Source organism: Cetorhinus maximus, chromosome 28, assembly GCF_964194155.1.
Source record: "Cetorhinus maximus chromosome 28, sCetMax3.hap1.1, whole genome shotgun sequence".
Classification (NCBI taxonomy): Eukaryota; Metazoa; Chordata; class Chondrichthyes; order Lamniformes; family Cetorhinidae; genus Cetorhinus; species Cetorhinus maximus.
Window position 1 is genome coordinate 15,629,288 of NC_135906.1, and position 21,059 is coordinate 15,650,346.

Genomic DNA, 21,059 nt, shown 5'->3' on the forward strand with positions numbered 1-21,059 from the left:
GAGTTAGAGTGTGCTGCCAGGTTGCAGATTTAAGTTGATTGTCAATGCCAGTTTAGGGAGTAGGTACATGCATTTTATTCAGTTTCACTATTCTCCTCTCGTACACACAAGCCCCTAAAGAAACTGTTGCCTTTTGCTCAACAATAACATGCAGTACATCTTACAATGGTGTCAGTTATATGCATTTTACAATTAAATCTTACCGTATCCACCAGAGGAATTAGAGGATCCATAACCATAGTTAGCACCACCCCCTCCTCCACCGCCACCACCACCACCACCGTAACCATAGTTTCCTCCACCATAGCCAGTCCCTGGGAAGGGGAAAAAAAAAATACACTCGTCACAGAGCCAACAGTTCCCATCCTGTACATGACTGATAAGCCATAATACTCCAGAGACCATTTCTGTGCTACAGTGATCCAGGGCAACTTTGATAAACTGTGGCCCTGAAGCACCCAAACTGCCTTTTTAAAAAATGTATTCGTTCATGGAATGTGGGCATTGCTGGCTAGGCCAACACTTACTACCCGTCCCTAATTGCCCTTGAGAAGATGGTGGTGAGCTGCCTTCTTGAAACACTGCAGTCATATGCTGTAGGTACACCAACAATGCTGTTAGGAAGGAAGGGAGTTCTGGGATTTTGATCCAATGACAGAGGAGGAAAAGTGATATAACAATGGCTCATCATTTTACTGTTGGACCTACAGGGAATGAGGTTGGTCATTCTCTTCTGGTCTCTAGCTGGCACAAAACTGCCATCAACTTAGCCATCTAAAGAATACCACAAGATGGCTGCTGTAGGAAGTGTGTCATTATTTCAATAGGGCATGTTCGAAAAAAGGAACATGGAGACAAACTATTGGTTAGCTAGAGTACATTCCCAGACACACTGCAAATGTAATGAAGCATGGTCTCAGGGTATCACAGGATGCTTGGAGGCACAAGATACACTGTATGCTCCAACTTAATGATCACAATAAAGTAAATCAAAAACCCCTTACCAGAAGACAAGTAGCCAGAATTGCTGGATGCATTGAAACCACCTCTGCCAGCTCGTCCACGTCCTCGACCTCTACCTCTCTGCACAGGAGGACCTGCAGGAGGACAAGCAGGGAGCACTCCCATTCCCATACCACCACTAAATCCCATGTTGTGCTGCGGCGGCTGTTGGAGAGATACATGTGTTACCTTGAATCTCAACACTGAAGGTTTTACTTATTTGAGCACACAACCAACATGGTTCAATCCCCTTCCCGTAACTATAAACTTGCAGATGCATGAAAAAGAGTGGATCGGTTTAGATCAGATCAAATATTGCACAAGCTAAGCACAGGGCACCGATCCTACTTATCTGCATTCAGTTCAATCCAGACACACTGGTGCCCAACATTTAGACCTGAACTTTATTTTGCTAAATGTCCTGTTTATGAGGCCTCTTGAAGGGCTAACTGACTCTCATTCTCCCTTCCTTCACCCACTTATTTGCATGGTTTCTGCTTCAAACACTCACTCTGGACTTGAAAAAGATTCCTCCTACTCTCTGCCTTACATCTTTAACGTTTAATCTCATGTCTCCTTGTTTGAGGCTCCTTAACCTCTGGAAAAAGTCTGTTATTGTTCTCATTCCTTTATAACACTAAAACACCAATCTTTCCAAGTCTTTGTTTTGAAATTTCCTCATAATAAGTAGAATCCTGATGATTCAGCATTTCATCTAGTCTAAAACCTCAAATGTCCTTCCTATAATGTGCATGCCAAAATTGCATGATACTCCAAACTGTAGCCTGTTTTATATAGTTGCACCATTATATCTTTATTTTTATATTCTACCCCGCTTGCGAAAAAACAGTATTCTATTATTTTTTCTCTTCTCAATATATCTTTCCCATTGTTTACATTTTCCTGACCTCTCACGATGGTAGCTCTGACACCTTTTCATGAAGGAGCCTAGATCAACAAGTATCAGGTAGTTATTCGACCATCTGATTACAAGGTCATAAAGGGAAGCCTGATCGCACTTTCATCCAAAAGTCAAGATATCTTAGCAGAGGATAACAAATTATAAAGGTATTAACACCTTGATTAAGGTGAGCATAGTCTGGTGATCAAACAAGGGACCTCATCAGTATATTTAGCTTGGATGAGAAAAAAAAGGTCTTTCTACTCTGGACCACGATGCCGTGAACCCTTATGAAAACTAAAAGTATGAATATGGGTATGAACAGGACTTGGTGCATTTACATGCTCTCCTCTGGTCAAGTGTCTAAACTCAGGTGAGCAACAAAGCTATTACCCCTACAAAAGAGCAAACACCTGGAGGAGACACAATGTTAGGGCACATCCATGATGGTGCAGACTAATATACTGTCTCTTGGAAGGACCAAGTCTACACTGCCAGCCTTTTCTTAGTCTATTACTTGTAGAGACAACAAAAGCAGAGCCCTAAACAGGACCTACCTGAGCAATTCGCTTTTTCTTTACTTCTACAGGAGGTTGGTGGGGGAAAAGTTTTTCTAGAGCAGCCAATGCAGCGTGCGCTTTAGCCACTTTCTTATTGGAGCCTGACCCAGTGAATTTCTGTCCATCAACTTCAACCTGAGGGCAAAAAAATCTTGCTTTACTTCATAAATTAATCAGATGTAAAAGAACCTCAGCAACATTTTACATGTCCCAAAAGAGCAATATATTTCTTACAAGTCAACCCATACCTCCATAACAAACCGTTTATCATGGCTGCCACCAGTCTCAGATACTAATTCGTATTTCAGCCCCCTTCGCTTCTCATTCAGCTCCATTACTGGATTTTTTCCCTGTTTGGTCAAAATTGGACCTTGCTGACGTGTACTCTGAATGGAAAAAACAGGAGCATACTCAGTCAAGTAAAGAATTCAGCAGTTAATCATCTCTAGCGAGTCCTACTCCTCATCACTGTGCAAATTAGTGAATTATACTGCCCAAAATGAATTGCTACCACTGCTGAAAACCATATCGCATGGAGATTTTGTTAAAATGGTGCCGATTCAAAGCTGTTGCCAGAAAGGATACAGTACCTCAGCCTCTGGAGTCACAGCTACCGTCTTTACAGTTATTGCTGCAGGAGCTGGAGCAACTGGCTTGGGTTCTATCTTAACTACAGTTTCTTCAACTTTCTCAGGTTCCACTCCAGTTGGGAGTCCCTTATCCTGCAAAACCTGTCAGGAGAACAAGTGGGTTAATTTATAGTTTTGAATGGGAGAGATACCTTAAATGACACAGATGGAAAAATGGCAAGCATCATATCAAGTAATTTAACTCTTTGCCAAAACAAGAACAGTTTTAATTGTTCAAATGTCCCATGGTAGATTCTTCTCACCAGTAAGGCAGACACAGAAATTGGCAGCTGTGATGAGACAACATTTTAGAGATATTAGACATTGCTGTTGTGGTTGTAAGTTCATAATTTTAATGCAATCTCAAGATTTTTAAAAAATTGTCCTTAATGATCTGAATTCAGTTGTAATATGCTTTTCACCCATCACTACATGGAGCACTAATTCTGGATTGTATTCTGAATCATGTGACCATATACCAATGATTAAAGAAACCTTTTGACTTCACAAACCCCTATTTGAGTTTGAGTCAGAAATAAATCAGCGTAGCCTGAAATGCTCGTCAAAAACCCAGACATTCAATACAAATTGAAGAGCCAATTATACAACATCTGTAATGCAGAGGAACAAATGAGTCTTTCTGGAGGAAAGGGACTAAAGGTTTGGTCAGAGTTGAGTTTTCAGTAGGCTTTTTAAAAGGTAGATAAAGAGCAAAGTGGTGAAGATGTTTAGCAAGGTATGATAAGAGTATAACAGTGGTATTTAAAGGCTCTATTCTTGGGGTGGTGGGAAAGAGGTGACAGTGACTGGGGTAAACAAACATTCATAGTTTAAAATCCTTGCCCTATATATAAAAATATCATACCTTGACTGCAACATGCAGCTTCGCAGTTTTTTTAGATGGCCCCGATGCTTCATAGCTCTTTCCGTCAACTTCCACAGACATAGTGAATACAGGAGCATGGACAGGACCCGTCTGGGAAATTAATTTGTATTGAAGACCAGGTCGCAGTTGGTTAAGTCTCATTAATGCATTCATTGCTTGGGCAGGTTCGACCTTTTCCTCTGCTGCTGTCAGTGACAAACCAAGTTTAAGACACAATCCCAAAGTTTATAGGCAAATCCAACATCCCATTAAAAAATGGTTCCTATAGGCAACATTCTCAGATTTACCCTCCTCCAAAAATTTACATGGTATTAAGCTTGCTCCATGCCAAGTTGGCCAAACTTGGCCAGCGTGACACCAGTGACTGTGCAATTAACCTCAGCAATTCTTTGGCTAGGGAACAGAAGACAGCCAGGGTTCCTGTGCAAGATCACTATCCAATGCCCAAACCTGGAAAATGCATGTAGGCATCAGGTAAAGGCAGTCTTAGGGGTTGGTTGCAATGGCCCCATTCCAACAAAAATAGCCTGAAGGCAGCAATCAAAGTTTGCAGGCGAAGATGGTCACATGAACAAGGTATAGTGAACCGATGGTATCCATAGTACTATACCTCAGCAAACGACAATACTATAGGATGGGGGATGCTTAAATGGGGAAAAATAAAATATTCAGGTTAGCTTAATTATATAAATACGTAGGGAACAATTATCCATTCTCTTTTGAGGTCCATGTAATGGTTGAAAGGCCTCCAAATGTACAACTACAGTTCCAGTTGGACTTCCAGCAGTGCCAGACTCAAGCAAATGGAATATGAAACAACGGGTACATAGCAATGTCACTATAATTGTGTGCATCATCTCAAAATTGTTTATTCCCAAAAGGGCTGATCTAAAGGCAGATCAGCATGTTTTCTATAGAACATTACCACAAAACTGTTACAGAGCAGGAGGCCATTCAGCCCATCGTGTCTGCACTGGCTTTCTGAATGAACATTTTACCTAATGCTATTCTGCCTTCTCAATGTAATCCTGCACATTGATTATTTGAAAACCACTCACTGTGAGAAAAAGTTTCTTCTCATATTGCTTTTGCTTCTTTCACCAATTGCCCTAAATCCATGCTCTCTGGTTCTCAATCCTTCCGCCGCCCACCCCCCGCCATACACACACATCTTTAGGCCCCTGATGATTTTGCCTTTACCCTGATGATTTTGAATGCTTCCATCAAGTCTTCTCTCAGCCTTCTTTTCTTCAAGGAAATGAGTCCCAACTTATCCAATCTACCTTCATAACTGAAGTTTCTCGTCCCTGGAATCATTCACGTAAACCTCTTCTGCACTATTTCCAATACCTTCATATCCTTCTTAAATTGTGGCGCCCACAACTGTACATAGTACTGCAGCTGAGGTCCAACTAGTGTCAACATAGCCTCCTTGCTTTTGTACTCTATGCCCTTATTAATGGCCCTCTATCCAGCTCTTCGTCTCTCTCTCTCCCCCCCCCCCAACCCACTTTAAACTAGCTTATATTTCACCTCTCTTCTATTTTTACTTAGTTCTGTTGAAGAGTCATTCGGACTCGAAACGTTAACTGTGCTCCTCTCTGCAGATGCTGCCAGACCTGCTGAGTTTTTCCAGGTATTTTTTTTATTTTGGATTTCCAGCATCCGCAGTTTTTTGCTTTATTAACTGCTCTCCCAACCTGTCCTGCCGCCTTTAATGACTTAGGTACATATACACCCAGGTCCCTCTGCTCCTGCACCCCTTTAGAGTAGTAATCTTTGTTTTATACTCCCCATGTTCTTCCTATTAAAATGGATCACCTCACATTTCTCCGCACTGAACTTCATCTGCCCCCTATCCGTCAATTCCACCAAATTTATGTCCTTTTTTAAGTTCTACACAGTTTACAATGCTTCCAAGTTTTGTATCGTCTGCAAATTTGAAATTGTTCCCTGTACACCAAGGTCTAGATCATTAATATATTTTTTTATATATCAGGAAAAGCAAGGGTCCCAATACCGACCCCTGGGGAACTCCACTACAAATCTTCCTCCAGCCCGAAGAACATCCATTAACCATTACTCTCTGTTTTCCGTCACTCAGCCAATTCTGTATCCATGTTGTTACTGTCCCTTTCATTCCATGAGCTAGAAATTTTCTCAAGTATGTTGTGCAGCATTGTATCAAATACCTTTTGGAAGTCCATCAACAGAACAACAGTATTGCCTAAGTCAACCTTCTCTTTTACCCCATCAAAAAACTCCAGCAAGTTAGTTAAACATGATTTTCCCTTAAGAAATCCATGCTAGCTCACCTTAATTAACCCACATTTGTCCACATGACTATTAATTCTGACCTGAATTATAGTTTCTAGAAGTTTTCCCACCAGCAAAGTAAAACTGACTGGACTTTGTTGCTGGGCTTATTCTTACCCCCTTTTTTGAACAAGGGTGTAATGTTCACAATTTTCTAATTCTCTGGCACCACCTCCACCCCTCAAGTCTAAGGAACACTGAAAAATTATGGCCAGTGCCTCTGCAATTTCTATTCTCGCTTTCCTCAGTATCCTTGGGTGCATCTCGTCTGGTCCTGGTGCCTTGTCAATGTACAGTACAGACAACTTATCCAATACCACCTCATCAATTTTAAGCCCTTCTAGTAACTGTATTTCCTCCTTTTTCACCATGGCCTGGGTGTAATCTTCCTTAAAGACAGGTACAGAGTATTCATTTAATTCCTCAGCTATGCTCTGCCTACAAGTGTAAACCCCCTTTTTGATCCCTAATCAGCCGTACTCCTCTGTTTACCACCTTTTTACTATTTATGTGCCATAGGAGACTTTGGGATTCCCTTTTATGTTAGCTGCCAGTCTCTTTTCATACTCTCTCTTAGCTTCTCTTATTTGCTTTTTCACCTCCCCTCTGAACCTTCTGTATTCAGCCCAGTTCTCAATTCTATCTGACATCCTTCATAAGCACACTTTTTCTTCTTTATTTTAATTGCTACCTCCTTTGGCATCAATTTGTTTGCCCTATTTTTCCCTTTTGAGAGAATATATCTCGACTGCATAAACTCTTTCTTCTTTGAAGACAGCCCACTGTACAACTACCGTTTTTCCGGCCGACCTTCGGCTCCAATTTATTCTGCCAGGTCGGTTCTCAGCCCATTGAACTTGGCTTTCCCCCAGTCAATTATTCTTACTCTGGATAGTTCACTGTCTTTTTCCAAAGTCATCCTAAAGTTTATGGCATAATGATCACTGTCCCCTAAATGTTCTCCTACTGACACTTGAGATCTACTTGGCCCACTTCATTTCCAAAAACTATGTCCAGCAGTACCTCCATTCTCATTGGACTGGAATCAAACTGTGGCTGGACTACACACAGCAATGTAACTGCATCTTTTTGTCCTTGGCTCTAGCCAAATTGATTCTGCCCTTAACCCTTCTGAGACATCCTTTTTCTATAGCACTGCAATGCTCTCCTTAAATCAATACCACCACCCCTTCCCCATTTCTTTCTTTCCTATCTTTCCTGAACACCTTGTGCCCAGAAATATTTAACATCCAGTACTGGCCTTCCTTGAGCCAAGTTTCTGTTATAGCCACAACACTGTAATTCCACATGCCAATCTGCACCTGTAACTCACCAATCTTATTTACCATACATTAACATTTTACTTTCTGCTAAAGTTTCCTCATTAGACCCTCAGCAGGGTTTTAAAATAGAACAAATCTGCCCTCATTTCAGTATATTTAATGCACACGATACCTTGCCCCACAGTACAACTTGGTACACCTACACAATTCAGTGCAACACTCCATCCTATGAAAGTGAAATTATTCTTTGTCCATCATGCCTAGACAAAGCAGCACTAGTAATCAGTAACTTGCCTTTTTTTTGAGTTTTCTTTTTCTTCTTGATGGGAGACTTGTCCTCACCAGAGTCTTCATCCATTGGCCGCTTCACTGGTGTACTGAATGCACTTGGAGGAATTTGAACTGAAAAATTCAACAGCATCAAATATTGATGGGCATGGTAAACAGGTCACATCAACAAGTACTAAAAACTGGCAACAGACCTAAATTCACACAGTCTGTTTTCTTATTACAGAAAGCTTCCATCCCCCCTTGGTTTATGGTACGTTGTTTCACCAATAAAAAAGATAGCCACTGCACAGAATTAATCAAGGCCAGAGGGGTTTCCTGCACTAGTTTTGTCTGTTTACAGGAGTGGAGAGAAATTTCCCAGACTCCTCTTTGGTTCCCCCTCCCCATCACCACACACAATTGTGAAATACAATTATGTGGGACAAGTTATAGTTGACCCAAAGGGTCGTTTCCTGACAGTCATTGTTTGTTCACAAGCCAAAAAATTTTTGCTCTGTGCAAATTTCAGATCTGCAAACTGCAGCTCACAATCAATTGGGTAGGGTGGGAACCAAGGTTTCAGCTCCAAGTGTGAGCACAGACATTTATGAAGAAGCTGCAACAGAATACAGAACAAAAAAGCAGAAAAGTAAAGATATGCCATTCTGGATAAATATTATTTGGTATAAAACCCAAGAGGAAAAAAAAAAGTGGGTGAATGGACACACTGCATGCTGCACGATGTCGCACAGTCACACAGAGACAAGGTTAGAACCCAGGATCTGATCAATGATCTGTGTCAGGTCACCACAAATTACATTATACTTATGGTGGTTGATGAGAAGAGGAGAAAAGGAAATTTAAAAAGGAGATTGAGATTGTAGTATAAGGCTCTGGTATATACAAGGTTAACATGGGACTGAGTACAGTACCACTCAGTGATGCAAGAAGGCACATGACCCAGACCTAAGGGTCAGTGTGGTATTGGCCAGATATGTTGAGACTTGGCGATAGCTCCATACTTGTACCCTTTACTGAATATATTTGTAAATAGTTACAAGTAGTTAATAAAGACTTGCTGTTAACATACAGAAGACTACGAAGACTTCCGAAACAGACATGTTCTGTAACTAACACCACTACAACATGGTGTTAGCTGGAGATCAAAAACCCTCAACCTCAGGAGAATGCTGAACAACTGAAAAAATGAAAATCTTCAACAGATTCTGAACTGAAAGAAGCTTCCAACCGAAGCTATAGACTGAGAAAACTTGCCAGAAAAAGCTTGACAGAGACTGGAAGCTGAAGGAAGAGATTTTACTGCAGCAAAAGACTCCATTGAATGTGCTTTGGAAGTCCTGCTTCAGAGTCGACAGAACCTGCAAGAGTGAGCTAAATCTTTTTAATTTGAGAATTGCTGGAAAAGAGGCATGTCAAAGCTTTTCATCTTGCACTCATCAGGACATTTCACAAGAATACAAATATAAGGGGAAAAACAGCAATTTATACTGTACGTAAAGAGTGCCGATTGGTTGGCAGAGTGGGCTCTGATTGGTAGATTCATTGCCTTGGAGAATGCACCAGTGATGGTGGTCGACATTTAACTGCCAAACATTGTTTGAAATTTAAACCAGGAAGCTTGACTTTGATTGGTCAGGGCAATGCCCTGAGGAATGGGTCAGTGAATGGCTATCACTTATTTTGTTTAGCTAAAACAGGTGCAATGTGTGCACATGTTCTTTCTGTCTGCAAAGAACACGGCCTTGTGTATTAATATATGTAGCTTCCAGTACACGCAAGCCCGGCTGAATCTTAAATTGGTTGTCGGCTTAATTCTTAACATACTGATGACTATTTAGCAAATGTTTTCCAATTACTGAATCACATCTAATGTTGGACACTGAGTTTTGAGTTTTGCAAGCATGGGTTGGTTGGGTATGGTCTGTATCTTGCCCATTGCAAACAGTGGCTTGGACATGCTGTTTGATACAATCCACCAGTCTTTGGATTGTACAGCCTACATACCTAGCATCACACTGCCACTGAAATTCATATATACCACATTTCACATTTGTGAGATATATGAATTTCTGGCAGACTGTATCAAACAGCATGTTCAAGCTGCTGTTCGTAATGGGCAAGGTACAGGCTGTACCCAACCAGCCTGTGCTTGCAAAGCTCAAAACACAGTATCCAACATTAGATGTAATTTTGCGATTAAACAACATTTACTAAATAATCCTCATTGTGCTAAGAATTACGCTAACAACCAATTTAGATTTGTCAGTCGGGCTCACAGTGTGGCGTATTCGCATATACTGGAAGCTACATATATTAATACACAGGGCCCTGTTCTTCGCACAGAAAGGACACGTACACACATTGTACCTGTTTCAGCTAAACAAAATAAATAACAGCCATTCGCTGACTCATTCCTCAGGCCAAGCCTTAACCAATCAGGGTCGAGCTGCCTGGTTTAGATTTCAAACAATGCTTGGCAGTTAACAGTCAGTCAGTCACCATCACTGGTGCATTTCCATGGCAATGCCTCTACCAGCGTTCACTTGCCAACCAATCAGCATTCTCTTCACATACAGTATAAATTGTAGTTTCCCTCTTATATTGGTATTCTTGTAAAGTGTCCTGATGAGTGCAAGACAAAAAATCTTCAACAAAAAAATGTCTCTGTCCTCAGCAATACTCAAGTTCTGCATTACCAAACAACTTCCAGGTTGCAGCCAGTCCTGAGGTGCCCCTTTTAATAATTCAGTAAGAAGCGCCTTTTGAACAAAACCAGCTGCTAACCCCAATTCCAAACTCAGTTGAAAGAGAATGAATAATTAACTTATTCAAGTCTTGGGAACTTTGCAACCAGCTGATTCCTTAAACAGCAAGCCTGCAGTTAATTTAAACGCCTTGCTACTCACTACATTGCTGAATAAATCGTCAGCAGACAGCTGCCCATGTAGCCTTTCTTAAAAATTCTTCTTCCAGAAGCAAGCCACCACCTTGGAAGCCTGTAAGCTCTTAAAACTGTGCCCACGTTTTAAAAATAGAACCATAGGAAAGTTATAGCGCAGAAAGAGGCTATTAAGCCTATTGTGTCTGCACCTACCAAAAAGAGAGAAACTAGCTGTTTATTTTAGTTCCACTTTCCAGCAGTTGGGCCGTAGTCTTGCAGGTTACAGCGCTTCAGGTGCAGATCCAGGTAGCTTTTAAATGAGTTGAAGGTTTCAGCCTCAACCATCAATTCAGGCAGTGAACTTCAGATGCCCACCGCCCTCTGGGTGAAAAGATTTTCTTCATGTCCCCTCTATTCTACCAATGACCTTAAATCTATGCCCCCTAGTAATTGACCCCTCAGCTAGGAAAAACAGGTATTTCCTATCTACCCTCTTCAACATGAATCACAACTCCACAGGGATTCAACCAATGCCCAGACCAGTGACAACATTGAAATCTTTGGAGAAAACAATTTTTAAAATACAGCAATGCTTCAGTTTTAAATTAAAAAATTGTCATGAAAATTTTAATCACAAAAAATGGTTCATCTTCAAGGACTAAGGACAATCTGGAATAATGTGTTTTAAAAGACACTGTCACTTAAAGGGTTAATACAGGACTCTGATTGCTATTCCCGGTAAACGCATCCTTTTACAAGAAAAGGGTAATTAAATGGTTAAAAACTAAACTTCTTGACCCTAGTGGACTGTGAACAAAAGAGGGGTCACATGGTCTTTATGGTTCTAAAAAAAAAACCATGCCTGGAAGACGTTTTGCTCTGAGAAGGACCAACTGCCTGAAAAGGAAGACAGCAGACCTTTTCCAGTCCACAGCTGGAAGTGAATAGAACCTGCTCCTGAGATGTTCTACATCTTGGAATAGAGTACCCTCGAGTCCACCTGGAAAGCAGTGCCACAGTCACTGATTGTTTCGCAGACCAGTGCTGAGAGACTAACCGTCTAACCTGGACACCATTTCAAGAACTCCACAGTCTACCTTTTGACTTTGAATCATTGACTTTTAACCCAGGGACGAATTCCTTCATTTCTATTTTTATTTCATTGTTTCTTTTTTGCGTGAGAGAGAGAGACAAACAGAGGGTATCTCGAAAGGGTAATTAGTATAATTTCATATTCCATTCCGTATGTTGATACGCTTTGCCTTTCCATTCGGCAAGGCTGGTTTCATAATAAACTAATAAGTTTGTTGTTTATTGAAAGAAGCCTGGTTAAAGTCTCTTTTATTCTAGGTAACAGTAATGAAGGTAAACAACTGGCCATTTTGGTGAGTGAATTGAACATTTAAGCTAATGTTGTGACCTGTGGGGTAGTGGGGGCAACTGCGCACTCCTCCCATCCCGGTTGTAACAAAATTAGAAGCAGAACAAGTAAACACATTTCTTCACTTAATAGAGCCAATTGCAGACAATATCACTGCATGACAGGATATTAAATTAGTCATCCGCCAAATTTGAGGAGGTTTCTTTGAAGTTTATTTCAACATGAGGTCCAACAAAATATTGGAAAGAGCTAAATTCAATAAGAGTCCAACTGCCTGGGGAACCTGTCGGTTCCTTCAGAAATGATCTCTACAGGATGGCAGAAGGTTGTGAATGTGGAGATTTAAAAAAAGTCTGAGTTCACCTGAGACAGAATCGTGGTGGGTGTTACAAACGATTCACACTGACCTCCTACAAACTAAAGACGACCTTGCCCTAGACAAGGCATTCTGGATAGTTAAGCTGCCTGAGCTATGAGCAACACAGGACAATCATAAGGGGAGAGAATTTAACAGGAGGCAGAAGCCAACCCTCAACCCAGCTTATCAGGTCACAAAGACACAGGGACAATCCAAGTCAGGGAAAACAATTCCCAAACCACCCAGCAGAGCGACATTTCCAGCACTGCAATGCGAAGCACCCTCACAGGAGAAATCAGTGTCCTGCGAGTACAGCCCAGTGCTTCCACTGAAATAGGCAGGAACACTTTGGCAAACTGTGCATGTCAAAATGCCCCACTCACAGATAGCCCAAAGGTAATCCACGAGGTCGAGACTGAAAACCCAGAGGGGACACAGCCATGTTTCTTGGGTGAGGTCAAAGATTGTGGTTCTTCATTTTGGAATGCTGACATCTTGGTACATGGTCATCTAACAAATTTTAAATTTGAATCAGGTGCCAGCATGACAGTCCTGTCAGACAAGGAACCATGGCTCAAAAACCTCTAGCTTTGAACAACGGACACTCCACTTTAGGACGCAGAGGGAGTCCTACCTGGAATGGAACCACTGAGGTATGGCAGCAAACATATCTTTCAGCTGATGTATGTCATCTGTAACAAGCCCCTCTCTCTCCTGAGTAGGGGTGCCTGAGTCACCCTGGATCTGATCAGACGGCTGAGGATGTCAAAGTTATCACTGCCGTTAGACAGCCAGAACTAACACTAAAGAGTATTCAGACTTAGATTTCACCTTCAATCTCCTCTCTTTGTGGAGCAGGTTTGTCTATTATCATTCCAGGTACTGGGAAGTCCCCAGTGATCAGACTAACCTATCGCCCATGAGATTACCACAATGCCTCCAGTAAAAGCAGTACCAGAGAATGATAAGCAGTCTGCAAAGCCTCTCTAGCTTCAGCTATGACAATGGTTGGCACATCAACAACTGTGAACACAGTGCAACTTCTAGCCAGCAGGCCACAACCACAAGGGATGCTGGAACCTCATACCAGTCTCTCATCGACAACAAAACGCAGAGGTGAGCACACCATTAGACCTTCCTCTCGCCACAGGAACGCTCTTCCTCAGCTTCAGAGGGCTTTGAGATGGCCCACATGGAGAAAGAAAATTAAAAAGCAGTAACAGCAACCTAGGGCCAATGCAACAGCTGGACTGACCAGGCGTGGTTCAACATACAACAATGGAAGTAAAAAAATGATAGCATACCCAAATGCCTGTCTAACCGCCAAGCTAACAAGAACTAAAACCAACAGAGCCTGCCACTCTTCCAACAGAATGGCAAACGAGATTTCAAAGGGTTATAAGGCCTCCGGATCACCTGAACCTCTAACTTCAAGGACTTGAAGGGGGGAGGTGGGGTAGTGAGAGTGTGGTTAGTGATAATACTGTAATAGCAATAATGTTAGAATAGCATTAATGTTGTAACAATAAGGTAATGCACAAGACTTATAACAATGGAAGACAAAGTAAACTAATGTAACTCCTTATCCATGGGAGAAAGACTTGGGGGAGGTGTAGTATAAAGGTTTGGTATATACAGGGTTAATGTGGGAATGAGTACACTACTGCCCACACAGTGATGTAAGAAGGTACATGGCCCAGAACTAGGGTCAGTGTGGTGTTGGCCAGAGAGGTATTAAGAGAGATAGCTCCATGCCTGTACCCTTTACTGCATATATGTATATATAGTTACAAGTAGTTAATAAAGGCTTGCTGTTACATACAGAAGACTATGAAGACTTCCCTAATAGACATGTTCTGTAACCAACACCATTACAACAGAGATCACCTAGTATTTGATTGCTACTTAGCAACAAGCAGAAAAAGCTGGAAGCTTAAAATTGGTCGATAAATTCTTACAGACTTATGGTTGTGATGCAAATAGTGAAATCACAAAGCTATGTACAATTGAAAATAAAGAGCTGCACAGGTTGCATTTCCTACCTGTATAATCCACTGGATTTTCATTTTTAGGTTTTCTAGGGAGTTTGGAAGGCAGAGGATCCATTCCCAATACTTTATGCAACTGTCCAAAAGCAGCCAGGCGCAGTGCATGCTAAAAATATGCAGAGGATTTAAAACAATTAATGCAATGCAATTCCGAAGCACAGAACCAAACTAGTTAAATGCAAGGTTTTCTCTTAACCTGACTGCTTTGGGTTATGTCCTCTCTTTGTTGTCTGTTAAGACTGCCAATGGCATCTGTAGCTTCTTTTTCACATGGATCATAGATACCAGGTCCATCTACAGCGGGAGCAAGGGAGAGTGTCAGAGGAATGAAAATAGAGATCAGAACGGTAACATTTCCTCCCATAATCTGAAGAAAAAACAACAGAGCAATAGGGGCAGCTGGACAAAATCACAACTTAAGATCATGGCAACTTGGGCAATCAAAATAGAAACAGGTATGCAGTCTATATACTTATGCACCTACAGAAACTACTTGAAAGGGCCTCTCAGTGGTGCTACTTCATCACATTACATAACATAATGTAGAATGGGGAAAAACGTCTTCCCCATTGCTCCAGTGACCTTAGCAGCAAAGTGACATTACCATCATGTGCATCCTTTACAATAAAGAGGTGACCTTCTGATAAAGTTAAATAGGCTCTGCCACCTGTAACTGTCTGATCTGGGAAAATCTAGAACTAGGAGTCACTGTTTGAAAATAAGGGGTCGCTCATTTAAACAGAGGTTAGGAGGAGAATTTTCTTCCCTGTCTGGGTGGGGTTGGGCAGGAGCAGGCATGCAGCCGCCTGTAATCGGCTGCATGCCACCATTTTACGTGGGCGGGCCAATTAGGGGGAGGAGGCTGAGTCGGGCCTGCGCAAATCTGCCTGAGGCAGTGTGATTTTTAAAAATTTTAATAAAGACAAAAAAAATTTTTAAGACGCGTCCCCTCATGTGACAGTGTCACATGAGCTGGGGCCGGTCAATGAATTTTATTTAAAAATGTTATTAAACTTTAAAAACCTTCATGAAACCTCATCCCGTCCTTGGATGAGGTTTCAAGATAAATGCGAAGGCCGCCTGGGATCTTCGCCTGCCCACCAACCTTAAGGTTGGACGGGCAGCTCAGTTAAGTATTTTAATTGATATTTAAATGGCCTTAATAGGCCTTTGACAGTTTGGCGAGTGCGCAGCCGACTACGATGCACGCCCACCGAACTGAATATCTGAATGATGCGTGGTGAGTCGGGACGCACGCCTGACGTCACCAGGCATCATTTTACGCGTCAGCAAGCGGGGCCCGCCTCCGCTCGCCGACTCAAAGATTCTGCCCTAGGAGAAATTTTTTTCCGAGGGCTGAGTGTCTTTGGAACTCTCTTCATCAAAAGGCAGTAGAAGCAGAGTCTTTGAATTTTTTTAAGGCACAGCTAGATAAATTGTTGATTAATAAGGGGATGAAAGATTATCAAGGGTAGGCAGGAATGTGGGGTTGAGGTTACAACCAGATTAGCCATGATCTTATTGAATGGTGGAGCAGACTTGACGGGCAGAGTGGCCTACTCCTGTTCCTAATTTGTAAGTTCAATCTTGGGACTTTTAGCAGTATTGGCTTGTAGGAACCGTAAAGTGTTTTGACTCCAAGCAGCTACATATAATCAAATTGGTATAACTGCATGTCACCTGTACAAAAGAGCCAAAAAACAAACTAGAAGTAGAAGTGATGACATTTATTTTTTTTTTAAACAAACAATTTTAATTTTGTTAACATCTGGCAAAAGCATCAACTGTGTCAAGCACATACCTAGCATTAGAATTCCAGAAGCCAGACACTCTAAGACTCTTCGCATTGCCTCTCCTGCACCCAGAGGTCTGTTAGCAGTTCCAATTGCTTTTTCACAGATCAACTCTAAAGGCTTAAAAAAAAAAGGATCAAATTTGGGCCTTTGCTGTGAAGTTTATTATATATACTCAAATCATTCCCACACAAGTAAGAGGATGCAGAATAGAGTTCTTCACAAACCAAAGCATATCAACAGCTCATAACTTAATAGGACTGGATGCCAATACACAGTGGGTGAAGATGATATCTGATATGGTACCGAGATAATATTTCAATTCCCAGCCAATCAAACTGGTATCAATCAAGACATCAATTAAACTGGTTAGAGGCTTGGACAGTGTGGCAGGCGGAAGGAGGGAGGAAAAAAAACAGAAGAAGGTGGAAGAGAAAGGAGCTAATGACTGAATTGTAAATCAGAAAGAAAACTGTCTTCAGCTGCTTCAATGATTTTCCTGCCATCATAATGCTTAGAAGTGGGACGTTCACTGATGATTGCATAATGTTCAGTTCTTTTTGCGACTCCTTAGGTACTGTCCTGAAACAGTCCCTGTCCATATGCAGCAAGACCTGGGCAACGTTCAAGCTTGGGCTGATAATGTGACACAAATGCAACTTGCCATGTAAGTGCCAGGCAATGACCACTGCCAACAAGAAAGAATTTAACCATCTCACCACGCTATTCAATGGCATTACCATTGCTGAATCCCCCCACTATCAACTATCTGGGGTTTACCATGGACTAGAAACTAAACTGGACCAACCACATAAATACCCCAATTCCAAGAGTAGGTCAGAGATTGGGACTCCCCAAAACCTGCCCACAAGGCACAAGTTAGGAGTGTGGTGGAAGATTCTCCAGTTGCCTGGATGAGTGCAGCTCTAGCAACACTCAACAATACCATTGGGGACAAAACTGCCCTTTTGATTTGCATCCCATCCACCAATTTAAACATTCACTCCCTCTACCACTCGCACACAGTAGCAGCAGCGCAGACCATAGGCAAGATGCACTGCAGCAGCTCGGCAGGCTCCTTTGACAGCACCTTTCAAACCAGTAACCTTATCACCCATAAGAACAAGGCCCATGGGAACACCAACACCCGCAAATTCCACTCCAAGTCATACAACATCCTGAGCTGGAACTAGATCGCCATTCCTTCATCGTCACTGGGTCAAAATCCTGCAACCCAACAGCAATGTGGTTGTATCAGCACTAGATGTAATGCAGTGTTTAAAAAAATAATCAAAATTAAAGCTGAATATTGAATCACATGCGGCTTCCTTCTGGCGCACGTGAAGAAGCCTGGGTCTGTCGAGGGGCCGAGCTCAACACCACCAACTTCTCAAGGGAAATTAGGGATGAGCAATAAATGCTGGCCTTTCCAGCAGGTCCCAGAACCACGAGTGAATTTAAAAAAGTCAACTACAAGAACGAACTGCAGTTGAAGAGTCCAGCTCAAGAAAAATTTCCCATGCACAGAAGCCAGCAATCAAAAAGCTTCAGGTCTGAACAATGATAACTCTGATGACAACAAGAGCAATAAGCTAGACAAAAAAAAGTTCACATACCCATCCTTTAAGTGGTGCCCAGGTGGGGACTCTTGAACATAAATCCCGTAGAACACGGATGACAATGACACATGACTTCAGCCCATTTGCTCTGGCCTATAAAACCGTTGAGCAGAAAGTTAGTGTCTCAGTTACTGACCTCTATGTAAATTCAGCATAAAATGCCAAACTTTTCAAATCTGCAGTGCTACTTTGTCAAGGGTAAAAAAGTCTTTACATTTAAAAATGAGTGTTACATATCAATCTAGTATTTTAAAAGTGAGCAAAATTACTCTTAAAACAAAGCAGCAACAATGCAATAATACACAAAATAAATTAACGTATTAATCCCTGAAACCCCCTCCCCAAACGAAGAGCTGCCATCTTACTAAGATTACACTCATTTACTTAAGTGCTTATTAGCAGCTGTGCAGAGACAGAAGCTAAGTGTTGCACAGAAATTTAAAATTCCAATATCAATTCAACACACACACAATTAAAAACTGAACAGAATCAATAATTTTAATAAAAAACTTTCTACTTTAGACAATAATGTAAGAACAAGATCCAAACCTGGAACCATTTGGCGTGTCGCAGGGACGCCAAGGCGGTTAGGCATTTCTGCCTGTCCAATACATCCGCAGGCTCACTCATCGTTACTGTTTCTATTGATGGAGTGGAATAAGAAGACAGGCAGTTTGACCAAGGGGTTTCTGTCATGCGGCGGGGAGCGGCAGCATCCTATTGGGCAAACAGGGCTCCCCACCAAAGTCAAGTTGTAGTGAACACTCTCTCAACATCTCTACTGAATCTACTTTTGTCTTGTAGCTAAACATGGAGAACACTAGTCTATACCTGAGCACCGAATGAGCAGACTAAGCCTGAAGGAGTGTACACTAATGCCTGTAGCATTAAGTCTGCAATATTTATCACTTTAATATGCTGTCCTACACAGTAGCTATGGGCCTAAATGCATTGTAGTGCTGGTGGTGTGGGGGAAACACTATTCTACTGGTTATAAGATATTACCTAACATAGCAATGTGTTTAATGAGCTAGGCTAGGGAACCAGAAAAAGGAAACTATCAAGTAGGCTTAGGGCTCTGTCCGGGGGAAACCCCCTCTGCCCACGAGGGTCGACTGCCCAGGCCCCCATGACAGAGAGCGTCCAGTTGGTCAAAGGTCCAGCGTCCCTAAAAGAATTGACAAACTAGAAGGCTTGGTAGACGTGATGAAATAGTAAATCCACAGGCAATATCAAAAAGATAAAAAACACCATAAAAAATTTTATATACAGTGGGAAACTGTTAAAAGGTTTGTACAAAACAGTTGTGTATGCTTAAGCCATTGGTTGTTCAGATTAAGACCATTATCTCAAGTCTAACAAGTTGGCGCATAGGCTTTCAACATCAAACCCGATATTAGCTCCATTATTACACTGCTCAGTCTCCCACTGCATATTCAAAACTTGGTGGCGTCTGCACTGCAGCAAAACTGAATGGTCTGGTGGTTCCAATACTGACCAGAGTTTCAAATAAGATCGGTTTGTCATGGATATTCCTGACTAATGAGACCAAAGCATCAAAAAATTTGAATTAATATATTAACTTGGCAAATCATAGTTCAGTACCACAAGTTCTGGAGACATACCAGGCAGCAAATGATTGAATGCTTGGCCAGACTAACTGAAGCCAGAGACCAGCTTGGCAACTGTATTGAACTACTAAGCCCCAGGAACCAGGCAAGCCCCAGTATCAAACTCAAGCCTGTGCTGAGTTAAGCAATCTGTCCTGTAACAGCTGATTTCAAAGTATGAAACAGAGGGCAAATGAGCCAAGGGTATGTTATGTTTAGTTTATTGGCTTGTACAAACCCTCTCAATTATCTAGAATTTGCAAATTGAGTGACCACCCACCGTGTAGTAGAATGTAAACTATGGAACAAATTTATTAAATGTAAAAATGGTAGTGAAGGACAACACAGTAGCTTGAAAATGTAAAATGAGAACTTCTAACTAAGCTTTCCCATGGATATAGTTACTAAAGCTAGACCAACATGGCATAAGCTTTATGCATGGAGTCCTGAACTACCATCTACAAATGAGTTGCATGACAGTAGTATGACAAGTTAATAAACTGGAAGCATGCTGCCTGGATTATAACCATGCACCCTGTGATGTTGAAGGTTCAGCTACCGGAGACATTAAAAACATCTACATGTGAACTAAATTTATCAAATGAACTCCTCCCAAAGAAAAGCTTCCAACCACTTGTATTTTCCAAGTAAATAACTTCCACTGATTGCTCTGAAATCCGTCAAGATAAAAGCTCGATTGCAAAGCAATCGGTTTATTTACAAATAGTTCCTTAAAAAATTCATGTTCAAGGCGAAGCACGTTAGTGGCTTTGGAGGAGCAACACTGACCCCTGGTGCCGGTTTAGTGCTTTAGGCTACTGTCCACTAGGAACTGCTGCTGTGACTGCCAAGACCATTTCACTTAGGGCTGTAAAGCCAAACAAGAGAGTTTCATCCCAAATTTATTGAATCCAAGCCATGAAGGAATGAAAGCCCAGACTCTAACCTACTAAGCCACCCAGTTCCCAAAATACTCCAGAATGCAACATCTGCATACTAGACAGTACTGTGCATTTCCTCCAGTCAGTGTAGCCAGATCACACAGATAATAAAAACAGAAGCCTGCCATGATTCAAAGTACACCGAATCTCCATAATTTGCAATAAGATTCAGGTCTAATGATAATTTCCAACCAGGGATAGCTCTTAAGCTCACTTACTTCTCATTTAGTTACCATCAAGCTGCTTAATTTTTGCCTTCACTTCCCTTTCTGCCACACAGTATACTTAACCAGCAGCCTCCTGGATAAAAACTGTTAGCAATTTAATAGGAAAAAAATCCATAAGTAAAACTGAAGACCACCTCAAATGAGTGCAGTCATTGATTTCAGACTACATAGTATGAGGGTTACATGATACGTTGCAACTTCAACAGCTTAAAATGGATAAAAATAATGTTGGATCCAAATCAGGCCATGAAGAGCCAAACATTACCTAAAACTCTGCCAGCCATGTGTCAGGTGGACTTTTTCAGAAGCTAAGCAACATTTGAAAAAGGACCA

General features: G+C 41.6%; 1 protein-coding gene across 6 annotated transcripts in view; it reads right to left on the reverse strand.

Moving 5' to 3' along the window:
- ilf3b (interleukin enhancer binding factor 3b) overlaps positions 1–21,059 on the reverse strand; it is a 65,967-nt gene that overhangs the window by 20,025 nt on the left and 24,883 nt on the right. For 4 of the 6 annotated variants that reach the window (XM_078531243.1, XM_078531240.1, XM_078531238.1 and 1 more), the window contains 12 exons: positions 18,498–18,589; positions 17,946–18,041; positions 16,338–16,449; positions 14,733–14,830; positions 14,531–14,642; positions 7,872–7,979; positions 3,958–4,163; positions 3,054–3,194; positions 2,712–2,849; positions 2,461–2,598; positions 1,005–1,167; positions 204–314 (listed from right to left, as the gene is read on the reverse strand). In XM_078531243.1, coding sequence (XP_078387369.1) covers positions 204–314; positions 1,005–1,167; positions 2,461–2,598; positions 2,712–2,849; positions 3,054–3,194; positions 3,958–4,163; positions 7,872–7,979; positions 14,531–14,642; positions 14,733–14,830; positions 16,338–16,449; positions 17,946–18,041; positions 18,498–18,589 — 1,515 coding nt within the window. The remainder of the gene's footprint in view (positions 1–203; positions 315–1,004; positions 1,168–2,460; positions 2,599–2,711; positions 2,850–3,053; positions 3,195–3,957; positions 4,164–7,871; positions 7,980–14,530; positions 14,643–14,732; positions 14,831–16,337; positions 16,450–17,945; positions 18,042–18,497; positions 18,590–21,059) is intronic. The other 2 variants (XM_078531239.1, XM_078531242.1) reach the window with 1 other exon arrangement.